The sequence below is a fragment of the Carcharodon carcharias genome, chromosome 17 (genome assembly GCF_017639515.1).
Source record: "Carcharodon carcharias isolate sCarCar2 chromosome 17, sCarCar2.pri, whole genome shotgun sequence".
In the NCBI taxonomy this organism is placed as follows: domain Eukaryota; kingdom Metazoa; phylum Chordata; class Chondrichthyes; order Lamniformes; family Lamnidae; genus Carcharodon; species Carcharodon carcharias.
Genome location: NC_054483.1, coordinates 76,948,738 through 76,961,264, shown reverse-complemented (window position 1 = coordinate 76,961,264; position 12,527 = coordinate 76,948,738). Strand labels below are relative to the sequence as shown.

Genomic DNA, 12,527 nt, shown 5'->3' with positions numbered 1-12,527 from the left:
ACAAGCTGAGAAAAATCAGGTTTCGATTGGGGATGTGCACTTTCTGTTTAAGATCAAGTACACTCAGCACTCCATTATAGCTGTTGAGCTTTCTCACATGGTTGCCTTCAGAACAGCTGACAGGAAGCAGTGAAAGTTTAGAGCTCAATGGGTCAACATTGGAGCATGATGAGGTCATTTGACAGGAAAGGATGATTTTACAGTGGGATATATGGTGCCACTCTCAAGACATTTTATGAAAGCAATTAAGCTGAAATTCTGTCGGGGGAGGGAGGCATTTGTAACTCTAGCAGAAGACCAGTGGACCTCCTGTGGAATTTCGGCTCCTTTGTAGCAATTTAGATGGGTAGTGGTTCCATGGTCATAAACATGTAGTGCATTACCTGCGTCTGTTAGAAGGTGAAAAATAAATGGTGAAATGTTTTGCTTGAAGGCAGTTCTTTCAAAGCATTGGGCAGAATTTTCTGTCAGTCAGGCGGGTCCGACCCAATCTCCAGCGGGCGGGGAGCCGATCCCCGCCGGAGAAGAGGGCCCCACCGCCATTTTAAATGGGCGAGCCAATTAAGGCCCGCCCAGCGTGACGTCCGCTGGGAAGTGCTATGCGCTTCCTGTGTCGGGGGTTGGTGGGGGGGGGGGGGGTAGAATTCCCCAAAAGCAAGAGTGTGCTCTTTCGCGCATGCGCATGAAAGAGCGCACATCTCCCTGAGGCTAGGTACTGCCTCAGGAGGATCGCTGACAGTTTTAAAAACATGTCACATGAGAGGGACATGTTCATAAGTTACACTAAAATTTTACTAAACTTTTAAAATCCCTACATGAAACCTCATCCCGCCGCTGGATGGGGCTTCATGTTTTTTCTATTCCCCACCGGGGCTCCTGGCCTGCCCGCCAACCTGAAGGTTGGACGGGCAGGTCCTTTAATTGTTTCAATGATCCTGTCAATGGCCTCAATTGCCATTGACAGATCGGCGGGCCTGCAGCTGATTTTGCTGTGCCCCCACCTTCCTGAAAATTTAAATGGAGCAGGATGACATCGGGGGTTCCGCCCGACATCATCCTGCGTCATTTTACGAGTCTTCGAGCGGGCCCCAGCCCTTGCTCGCCAACGGCAAAATTCAGCCCATTATGTGGGTTAAACAGCAGAGGAAAATACAGAGATAACTGAGAAAAACAACATCAAAAAAGGACTAGATTGGGGCCAGTCAAAAAAGAAATATCCAAATCTGGAGGCTACAAGCTGGTGTTGGTTGCTAAACTGAAGATTGGTGATCTGAAAACAAGGTATGGCCAAAGCGCAGCTGCACGCCCGCTGAACTGAAAATCTAAATGATGCGCAGTGACATTGGGACACCCACCCGACATCACCATGCGTTATTTTACGCCTCAGCGAGAGGGCCCCGCCCCCAGCTCGCTGAGCCGAAGATTCAGGCCATAGAATCTGAAGAGAGTCATCTCTGATATCACCAATGTACAAAAAACAATAGTGACTGCACTTCAAAAGTACTACATTTTCTGTGAAGTGCTTTGGTATGTACTGAGGTCATGAAAGATGCTATCGAAATGCAGGTCTTTTCTTTTTTCACTGAATCATTTATATGTGCCATTGATTACACAGGTAGTAAAGTATAGAGCTGGGTACCTTTTTGTAATTTTCTCAGAAGACTCTTGTACAACCTCAACAGGAACAATATGAGGAGTGACTGCAAACAGAGGATGTAAATCTTCTTGTCTATCACAGGGTGATGAAACACTAATATAGAAAGAGAAACAGAAATATCTTGTGATTTTACAGAACTAACAATCATACAGACTGCTTCACAAAGTTATCCAGCACTCCATATTACTTAATATGTAATTGAAAAATTCAACATACAGTTCATTGGACAACTCATTGGATAAATGCACCGGGTGATGAAACACTCAGACATGCAATACAAATATGGTCCCTGCCTCAGTCCTTTGTTCTGTACTGGGGTATATTTTCCTCTGTTGGAACCATAGAAAGGTTACAGCACAGAAAGAGGCCATTCAGCCCATTGTGTCTGCACCGGCCAAAAAATAAAATTGAAAAAAAAAATTAGCTGCTCATTTCAATCCCACCTTCCAGCACCCGGTCCGTAGCCTTGCACGTTACAGCACTTTAGGTACAGATCCAGGTGCCTTTTAAATGAGGTGAGAGTTTTTGCCTCCACCACCAAACCAGGCAGCGAATTCCAAACACCCACCGCCCTCTGGGTGAAGAAATATTTCCTCATGTCCCCTTCTAATCCTTCTACCAATCACCTTAAGTCTGTACTCCCTGGTAATTGACCTCTCCACTAATGTTTTCAAAAAGACCATCAAGTACTTCACACTCACACTGCCAAATTAGCAAATGTGAAAATACACCCTCTCAACGGGTGTGGCAGTGGGATACTACAACTGGCCTCAGCATTAAAAACAAAAAAACTGCGGATGGTGGAAATCCAAAACAAAAACAGAATTACCTGGAAAAACTCAGCAGGTCTGGCAGCATCGGCGGAGAAGAAAAGAGTTGATGTTTCGAGTCCTCATGACCCTTCGACAGAGCATTGTTTTGTTAAGGGGGGAAAAGTTGGCCACACATCCAGTTCAACGTCATCATCTGGCATCCTCTGCTCCCTTCTCCCTCCCCACTGAAGGGAAATCAGATAAAAAGCCTGCCCACGTTGCTCATATACAGAAACATACACTTCCACACAATCAGAAATGTGGGGGAGAATTTTCTGCCCACCGTGCGGGCTGTCTCAGGGAGTTCAATTTCACTGTGAAAAATTTTTAAATATTATTCGGACATGTCCTCTCATGTGAAAATGTCACATGAGCTGGGACACATCAAAGAATTTTAATTAAAACATTTATTTGAGTTATTTGATTTTGATTTAATGCCGCCCGTGGATGAGGTTTCACGATAAACGAGAAGGCCGCCTGGGCTCTTTGCCTGCCCGGCAACCTTAAAGTTGAACTGGCAGTCCAGACCATTAGTTTAACAAGCTGTTAAATGGCCTTAACAGGCCTTTAACAGTTCGGCGGGCGCGCAGCTGTCTCCAGTGCACACTCGCCGAACTGAAGATCAGAATGATGCGCGGTGACATCGGGACGCACACCCGCGTCACCACGCGTCATTTTACGTGTCAGCAAGCGGGGCCCACCCCGCACATCGACCAGAAGACTCAGGCCATGGTTTTCAGTAGCATTTAGCAGGGTTTATGAATTGGTGATCATCCACCTAATCTCTCATTTAGAGAACAGTGCATATGAGGACTTTAGAAAGGGGATAGGAAGGGTGAAAAATAAATAGACTGTAGTCTATATATATGGAAGATAGTGGTTTCTTGAATGTTAAATAGCATTGCGTAAGAACACTGCTAAGCGTCTAGATCATACTTCGCACAAAATAACCTCATTAGACTCTGAGACAGAATGTGGATGTGTTTCAATGCAGTAGCAGTTTAATCATTATAAAAATTACTGCATTTCTACCAGGTAACTTTTATTTTTGCAATATTATTTTAATGGTCAGTCAGTAATGTTTAAACCATTACCCAGTTGACATAATAAGGAGTAGAAATTCTGGAATGTCCATTTTTCGGAGCAAACGCCTAAATGGTGCGGCCCAAGGCTGCTCCAATATTTGGGCCTTAGGATTCATTTGCACCAAGCAACATGGCACGAGCATGCAGCCAGAGGTTGAAAAGTCATTGAAGGTTGGGCCCCTGTTCAAATGTAATTCATTTAAAGTGAGCTGAATATATTAAGATTTTTTTAATAAAAAAAGGTGTACTCTGTAGTTTAAAATGTCATTTTCTGTTGAAGTACTGAAGTGAAAAATTTGGAATACAAACAAAAGAAATTGATGCTTAAATAACAAAACTCCTCCTTCTGGAGAAGTAAAACATTACCGGCCTGTAAGCAAACAACAGAAGGAGCCAATTTCAATTCCCTTCAGCAGGGCAGTCACGGCCTGAAAATGGTATCAGATTACTTATCTTCCTATTTACAGGAGCAATCTGGCCACCACCATCTTGTGTAAAGTCCTTAGAAGGGCAGCTGGAGGCAGGAAGCTATTTGTAATATTCAAATTAGGGTCACATCATGTACACATAATAAGAACAAGGGTGAAATGCTGACGCACATGGGCTGAAATGTCAATTCTAAGCCCCAAAAGTTGACTATTGGGATCTATGTATGAGTAATCTGTAAAGTTAATGTTTTCACAAGAGGGTTAGCATTTAAATTAATTGCGGTTAAATTTGAAGCAGGGATGGGACACATTAAGCTTGGTGCAATCGACAGATTGAGAGTCTGAAATGTACAGCAATTCCGCATTCCCACAGCATTACTGAAGCATTTATTAATGGGTTTCAGTACAATATAAAAATGAAAACATATTTTAAGGACAATTTGTAAATCTTTCCTGGCACTTGGGAATGCATGAACTAAATTGGAGCATACAAATAAATGGAAAACATGAAACTAAGCCAATCATTGGTTTTATTTCTCTGAACATATTTAAACCTTTTGAATTCTGTAACAAAAAAAACTGGAGATCCAGCCTTGGATCTTAACTGAGATTTCTGTGCCTGTGCACGAGGTGGAAGATACTCGCCAATTTATAAAAAACAAGCTACATAACATAATAAAGCACAGATGGAATCTTTGACTCATCTATGAACCATTCACCAGCACAAATGTACATAAACTTTTCAACAATAAACCTCCTTAATTGCATGGACACATTTACAGATGTGAGAATTTTTTTCCACCTATTAGGAGCTTTTGGGTTTATTTAAAATATTTAACATCTGACCTGAAAGCCTGTCATCAATTTTTACAACCAGAATCTTAGTGCATATTTGTTAATAGTACCAATAGACTGTATTTCTTCACAAAATTGATTGTTCTACAGATTTACAATTCTTTTGACAAAGACTCCTGGGTCCAGTCATAGTGAATGCAAAAAAAAAATCAGGTGTGTTGGAATGCCTATAAAGGAAACTGCCCATCGGGAAGGAAAGAGAGGCAAGTCTTGCGCTTGTTCTCCCTACATCAAGGAGGCCTTTTTTGGGTATTCCTGTGCTGAACAGGGAGTTCTGTCTTGTATCCCCTCAGTTTGCCTTACTGGAGGTGACAAACAGTGGATGCAGCACAGAGTGTTATGGTTTTTCCAGTTCTAGTGTGTCCCTCACTAGTGTGGTGACTTTTGCTGCTTTTATTGTGCACAGTGCTGACAGCTGCCAACACACAGAGGACATCACCTGTAATTCAACATTATAAGGATCTCTCAATGTCAGTTGTAGTACTATATGCGCTTCCACATTAATAGAGCTGTGTTGATGACAACTGATAAGTACACCCACTACTGATGTGAGGCAAGTTGTGCACAAGTTTTTCATAGATCTTGAACATCAAGATCAGAGACAGAAGAATCAAGCACAATTTTTCTATCAGTCATTCATTAGGAAATTAACACCAACATAGGGGAATTAAAAGGAGACAGAAGCCTTCTGTAGTCGCAAGTTTCTGACGGGATACTGTTGCTCTTGCCCAGCAATAATGTAAAAGTGCCCATGAGATGGTGTTGAGTGGTGACTGGGCATCAAAGGTGCCAATATACTCCCAAAACAAGGGCATATTTGGAGGAAGTAACCCTGGGTTGTGCGTACAGTCAGTTAGCCAATTGCATAATCAACAGTCCTAGTTACTTGGAGACCAATCTCTAACCCCCTCTTCTTGGTCAAAGTGGATAGGTAAGGTGAGACCGCTAGGAAGAAAATTAAATGATGTTAACTGAAAAAATATCTACTTAATCAACCAAACCAATATTTATCTGTTTACAAAACCTTTAAATCAATGCTTATCCTATTAGTCATTGCTTGTAGTTATCTTACTTATCTCTATGGTGTATCTTGTGGAACAAGTTTATTGTTTCTGTTTTCACTCAATGGCCCAGAATTTGAGATAGTAATGACAGCAGAACTATCAGGGCACCCGTAATTATTCAACTGAAACTGACATCAACTTCTGGAGTTCACACAGGCACAGAAGAACACGGAAATCCAACAGCAATTCTGTGCTTCTTCAGGGGGTACACAGGCACCCACCCCCTAGACTGCAATTATGAAAATCAATGGAATTGACTAGAACATCCTCCTACACTATTAATCTCATTATAAAAACCCTTGAAAAGGTTACACCTTGTTCAGTGAGGGGTAAAGGGTTTTTAACAGTGTACAAACTTCATAAGTACTGCTAAATGCTCTCCATGACTCTGGAAAGCTGATTTTATGATTGGGGAATGTCAAATTTCACTATAACGACAAAAGAAACATAAACTTTAAAAACAAAATTAAAATGTACCTTTATTTTAGATTGTATCTTGATTCAATTGTAATTGTTTATTTTGCTATCTTAAAATTTAAATTACAAATGAAGGATATTAAGTGCTGTTAACTTTCTGGTTTGCTGTGTGCAAATAGTTCATTGTGATTGGCTGCCTACCTGCTAACATCACTGCTACTGCGTGCCTGGACATTACCTTAGCTTGGTGTCTGATTGAAACTGCCATTACGAAGGGGAAAACCACGCCACAGATATTGCTAGATCTTTGTGAGCCGCTTTCTTCGAGGTCAACAGCAAGCACCCTTGTTTCACTATTGGCCCCAAAATCGAGGCCAATAACAAATGAATCACAATTTTAGCTAAGAACTGATTTTATGCAGCAAACCCAAACTAAATTTTTTTCAATAAAGTAGTAGTTTTCTTCTATTAGGCTATATAGGTGGAATAAATGAGATGGTCCATATTGGGTGCATTTCCAGTGTAGCTACCAGTCTGAGACTAATCTGAGCCAATAGTTGCAATTCAGGACCAGCCTGGCAGACCCTGTATGTTTGCATTGATCTGGTAGCCGTTTAAAATCACTTTTAAAAAATGCCTTGTTTGTTGATTGCCATGCTAAACTTATTTTAACACATTGATGATGCAAGTTTCATCATCTACCAACTACAGAGAAACAACTCAAATTGTATGATTGTTTCAGTTTGTATATGACTGAAGCAATCATTTTGTCAATCTCAGTAGGAATATTGAAAATCCAGGAGTCATAGCATTGCTTTTCCAGGATATAAAAGAGCTTTTCTGTTCAACTCGAAAGGTGTTAGTTTGAAAATAACCTGATTTGAAATTCCTGGAAGATCAAAGCATTGGTCTGAAATTCCAAGAAACAACGTAGCTTAATTAGACTTCACTGCAGTAATAAAATCAAGGAAAGAGCACTTCATGTTATTTAAAAGTAATGTAAAAAGAATTATTTACATTAATTGTGATTTTTTTATTATTTTGTCTGCCGTAAATATGTAACTATACTATATCATGTTGCTCTTGTGCTTGTTCATCTTTTCTTTAAAAACAATGTCTTAATCATCCACTATAACCTAACAGATTTCTCATCTTCCAAGTTTAAATTTTCTGAAACTTGACATTGATACCTTAATGGAGTCTGTTCAAGGTGATTCTGGAGAATTTCAGCATCATCCAGTGGCTCAGTGTACTCCGAGTGTGGTGGAGGATGAGAAGCAACAAGTGCAAGTAGTTGAGGTGAAACTGATTCTTTCAGTTCGGAAATCAAGGAAACACTGATAAACACAGATACAGAGATGTGTCATGGTAAACATTCATGTGACTTAACTATGGTAAAATATCATTGAAACCACAGCATTAGGGAAGAGCCCAGTTCCAGTATCACATGACATCCACATGCCCCCATCCCTCCAACACACGCACACATACTTCTAGCAGTAACCAGAAGCAGCATTCTTCACTGATCGATCCTTTCTTAACCAAGGGACATTGAGACCAGTGTATGGCCACACTGCTGTCCAGGCAAGCTCAATTTGTTTGTTTTCCTAACAAAATTCTGTCAAAAGAGGTTGCGTGTGCAGTCTGCTCAAGCTATTTGTAATAAGTTGGCTGATTCGAACATTATAAAATGAAGGAAAGGATCTTGGACATGCAACACCGATTGAAATCCAGAAGACATTAGAAACTATACATTTTAAAAAACCCACTATGTCTGAATCTTATCTAAATCTTGTACGTTATTACCTTAATGGAATCTGCTCAAGATGATTCTGGGGAACTTCAGCATCATCCAGTGGCTTAGCATGCTCTGAGGGTTGTGGTGGATCAGGAACAACAGGTGCAAGTAGGAGAGGTGGAGCTGACCCTTTCTTCTCAGAAGCCAAGGAAGCACTGGCAAACACAGATACAGAGATGTGTCAGGATCAACATTCCTACAGCTCAGCTTTGAAAACAAATTTACTATATCATCAAAACTTAAGCTCACCAGAAATGGTCACTTTAACAATCATTTTCAAGTCAACTTCTACAGTGAACAAATGCAAGTCATATAAATAAGGCACAAAAAAGCTGGAAACGTACAGCAGGTTGAACAGCATCTAAAAGACAATCACAGGTCAATTCTGTTGGATGGATCTCATCCAAAATAACCTTATTCCCCTTCAAATTCTGATCAACCTGTTGCCCATTTCTAACATTTTTTAAAATTTCATGTTCACATTAGTTAAAGCTTTTTTTACATCTCTCTATTTACCCGGCAATCAATTTTGACCACAACACTTTATTCACATTTCTGTTCTGGAATCCATCCAGAATTTTGTACACTTTGCAAACTGAGGAAAAATGTAATGGCAATTGCTCAAGCTGCAAGGCAAACCAGATTTCCAGCCAAACAGCATAGGGATTCAGGCTGCTTTTACCCCTAGATTTAAAAGTTGGAGTCCAGATGAGCCAAGTTAAGAATTAAGAAATACAGGAGCCCCTGAGATCTCATCCTCTCCACGTATCCAACCTGGCTCAGAAGAAACATTTTGCCACTGAGTCAGATGGGGCATTGGCTCAAGCCCCTCTCCTGACACCTGAGTGTATTTTATCCCAATTAAATCCACACTATTAGCACCCCACCCTGCAGACCACCCAGTGATTCCCCATCTCCCAGTATGTCAATTCTAAGATCTTCATTTTAAGACCCCCTCTGTGATCTTGCTCCTCCCTACATGTTCAATTTTCACAGCCTTATTTCACAGCATGTGTCCTCTGCTCTTCTGACACTCTCATTCTTCCTTCAATTCAGTATCCTTGACAGCACCAATCTCCAACATTCTGGAGTTCCCTTCTTTCAGCTTTTGCAGCAAATGTCTGGTATTTTTGTCTCATTTTAGTCTGTCTCCGTCCCTGTTAATTCCAATTACCATACAAAACCAGTCTTAAGAAAATAAAAGCAAAACACTGCAGATGCTGGGAATCTGAAATAAAAACAGAAAATGTGGGAAGAGCTCTGAAGAAGACATATGGACTTGAAACCTTAACTCTGTTTCTCTCTCCACAGATGCTATCAAACCTGTCGAGTTTATCCACCACTTTCAGTTTAAGAAAAAACTCAATAGCTGATTCCGATGCCAAGCCTATTTTGATACATTGGGTGGAATCTTGTCCACTTCATACCTGCCAGAACAGTGGGATCTTTTTGGGTTGAGAACCTGACTAACTGATTTGCGTACCTTGTAGTTGCTCTTTCCCAGAGCAATCTAATTATCATCCCTGGGTTCCCCAGCCAATTAGGGAGATGGCACGTCTATTCTGTGAAAGGAAGGATTTCTAATTAAAGGGACCACAGCATGGGTTACAATGCCTTTCCTGCATTTGGATTTTTGATGCTGCATAGGAATTGAAAGGCGATCTGGAAAGACAGTTCCCAGGTCTCTCACTCTTATCTGGAGGTCCTGCTGTGGAATTTGAGGGGCTGCAGTGAGGTGATCTTACCAAGGATGAGAGGAAGGAAACAAACTTGCCAACAAGCAGGCATGGATGAAAGTGACTGAGAAACTCCCAGCAGGAATGTGCTCCCTCAAACATGGAGACATACACCAAGGAGAAACAGGGTTTCAAGAGGGCATGACAGGGGATTGACATAACACTTTCAGGTGCTAAGCCCATCAATCTGCCTCCCAGTATTCTCCTAACAACATGCCTCATGTCCCAATCTGAACAGCCAACACTCACCCTCATCTTATTGCCCTCTTGCACCGGTGCCTCACAAAAGATATCTATCCCATCTCTCACAAGCTATTAAGTACACTCACACCTCTCTGCTTTCTCTCCTTGCAGGAGAAGAGAGCACACAACTTGGTGAGAGGCAGAGACCCAAGGGATGGAGAAAGGGGTCCTCCAGTGGCAGGCACTTTGTTGACGATTAATATGTATCCAACTATTCCACTGGGAAGGGGGTCTTGTTCAAAGAGATTGCAGATGTCAGCAGTGACCTGTTGAGAGCCTGAGCCTCCTGACACATTAGTGGTCAGATATCTTGAGAGAGCTAATCATCTGCCTGTAGACCGTGTGTTTGGGGGTCTCGCCTCATGCCAGATGAAGCTTGGTGCCAATCTCATCTGCATTTTTGAAATGTTGAAGAGAATGCAGCTTGTGCTACTGCTGCTGTTGCTTTTACTATGGCTGAAATTGTTGTGGTGATGTGACTTCTGCTCATGTCCCTCAGCAGAGGTGGAAGGTGGAGCTGCATAAGCGGCTCCCATGTGATTGTGAGGGAAAGCAGCTGAAAGCAAGTTAAATTCTCGACAAGTGAAGTGCCTTCCGTGAAGTTGACAATCACATGTTAAACAGTGATAGCACTCCCTGAGAGAAGAAGTCCTGTGAACAAGTCTCTCAATGGCCATGGCTTGTGCTCTTCAGTGAAACTGATCAAAGCTTTCCTATCTTGTCAGTTTCACTGAAGAAGCTCTTCCTGCTCTGCACTTGCCTCAGTGACTCTGGCCAGATTTAGCGTGGAAGATGTACCATTTTGGGAAAGAAGGAATACATGGTTTTTAACAAGGCTCCTAAGTGTGTTTTGGATCACATCAATTGCCTCCCTGCCTGATCTACAGAGGTTCCCCACAGGACTCAGATTCCATCCAATGAAAACAGGAAATGATCCTCACCCAATGTCATTCACCTCCATTTTCCTAGCCTGCACATACCTGACAATTCTGCTCATCGATTCTGTAAGTTTTCTATAGAGAAACAACTTAAACCATGTGATTGGCTCGATTTGTACATGACTAGCAATTCCCTTAGTCATTTTGAATGGGGATATTGAACATCCCTTTTCCAGTGCATAAAAGGAGATTTTCTAATCAAATCAAAGTTTGAAAAATAACCTGATCTGAAATCCCTGAAAGTGAAATATTGGCTTGAAACTTCAAGAAACAACATAGCTTCCAGTGAGTTAAGAAAATCAAGGAAAAGAAGCACTGTATATTATTCCACAGCTACTTAAAAATAATTTGTTAGATTTGTTCTAGATCTTATTATTTTGTCTGCTGTAAATATGCAACTATATTATATCATGTTACTCTTGTGCATCTTTTCTCTAATAGATATACTTAATATTTTTAACTCAAATCAAGATTTGAGATTATGTTCTATCACTTTCAAAGATTGGAGTTAAATCTAATGAAGGAATATGTTTTTACAGATGGTATGTATAGGGTTTGCTCTTTGTTTCCCCGTGCATGTTATTGAAAGCCTAGATCTCAAAGCAAGGACAAATGCAAGGACAAATTCTCTCAAAAGTATGGGGAGTTGCGACTTGCCCCTGAGTGTGATCTAAGAAAGAAGAATTGAAAAAATAATGGATAAATGAGGATAGAAAGGTTCTAAAGAAACCCAACATGCTTATCTGCACAGCTATCTTAATACTAACCTTGGAAAAACCTCCTCAGGATCTAATTCTTTGACCATGCTTCCCCATGCACTTCCCTTCATTCTTTCCAATTTCCTGCTCCAAAACTGCTGCATCACAGCAAAGCCCAATTCTATAGTCATTTGACAGCCACTCAAACAAAGGAAATTAGGGACTATGCTTTCAAAAGTCACAGTGACTTAACAGTTTTCTCAGCTTCAAGTTTAAACTTTCTACATATTGTACACTGATACCCTAATGGAATCTGCTCAAGATGATTCTGGGGAACTTCAGCATCATCCAGTGGCTTAGCATGCTCTGAGGGCTGTGGAGGATTGGGAACAACAGGTGCAAGTAGGAGAGGTGGAGCTGACCCTTTCTTCTCAGAAGCCAAAGAAGCACTGGTAAACACAGATACAGAGATGTGTCAGGATCAACATTCCTACAGCTCAGCTTTGAAAACTAGTCCCATTCTCATAAAAACTCCAGTTCATCCTAATCATTTTCAAATCAACCTCTTCAATGACCAAATGCACGTTTTATATATAAGGCACAAAAAGCTGGTAATGTAACCAGGTTGAACAGCATCTAAACACAAAGACGGATCAACGTTTCTGCTGGATGGATCTTGTCCAAAACATTAACCTTATTTCCCTTCAAATTCTAATCAACCTGCATTTGCATTTACATTACTTGCATTTTTACTTCATCTCTATATATTAAAGCTTTGACCACAGCACATTTTGTT

General features: G+C 41.0%; 1 protein-coding gene across 7 annotated transcripts in view; it reads right to left on the bottom strand.

Annotated features, from left to right (window-relative positions):
• Positions 1-12,527, bottom strand: part of LOC121289978 — a 201,120-nt gene that overhangs the window by 168,205 nt on the left and 20,388 nt on the right. For 6 of the 7 annotated variants that reach the window (XM_041210004.1, XM_041210005.1, XM_041210006.1 and 3 more), the window contains exons 3-5: positions 8,125-8,271; positions 7,509-7,655; positions 1,640-1,750 (exon numbers count right to left, since the gene is read on the bottom strand). In XM_041210004.1, the coding sequence (XP_041065938.1) occupies positions 1,640-1,750; positions 7,509-7,655; positions 8,125-8,271 (405 nt within the window). The remainder of the gene's footprint in view (positions 1-1,639; positions 1,751-7,508; positions 7,656-8,124; positions 8,272-12,527) is intronic. The other variant, XM_041210008.1, reaches the window with a different exon arrangement.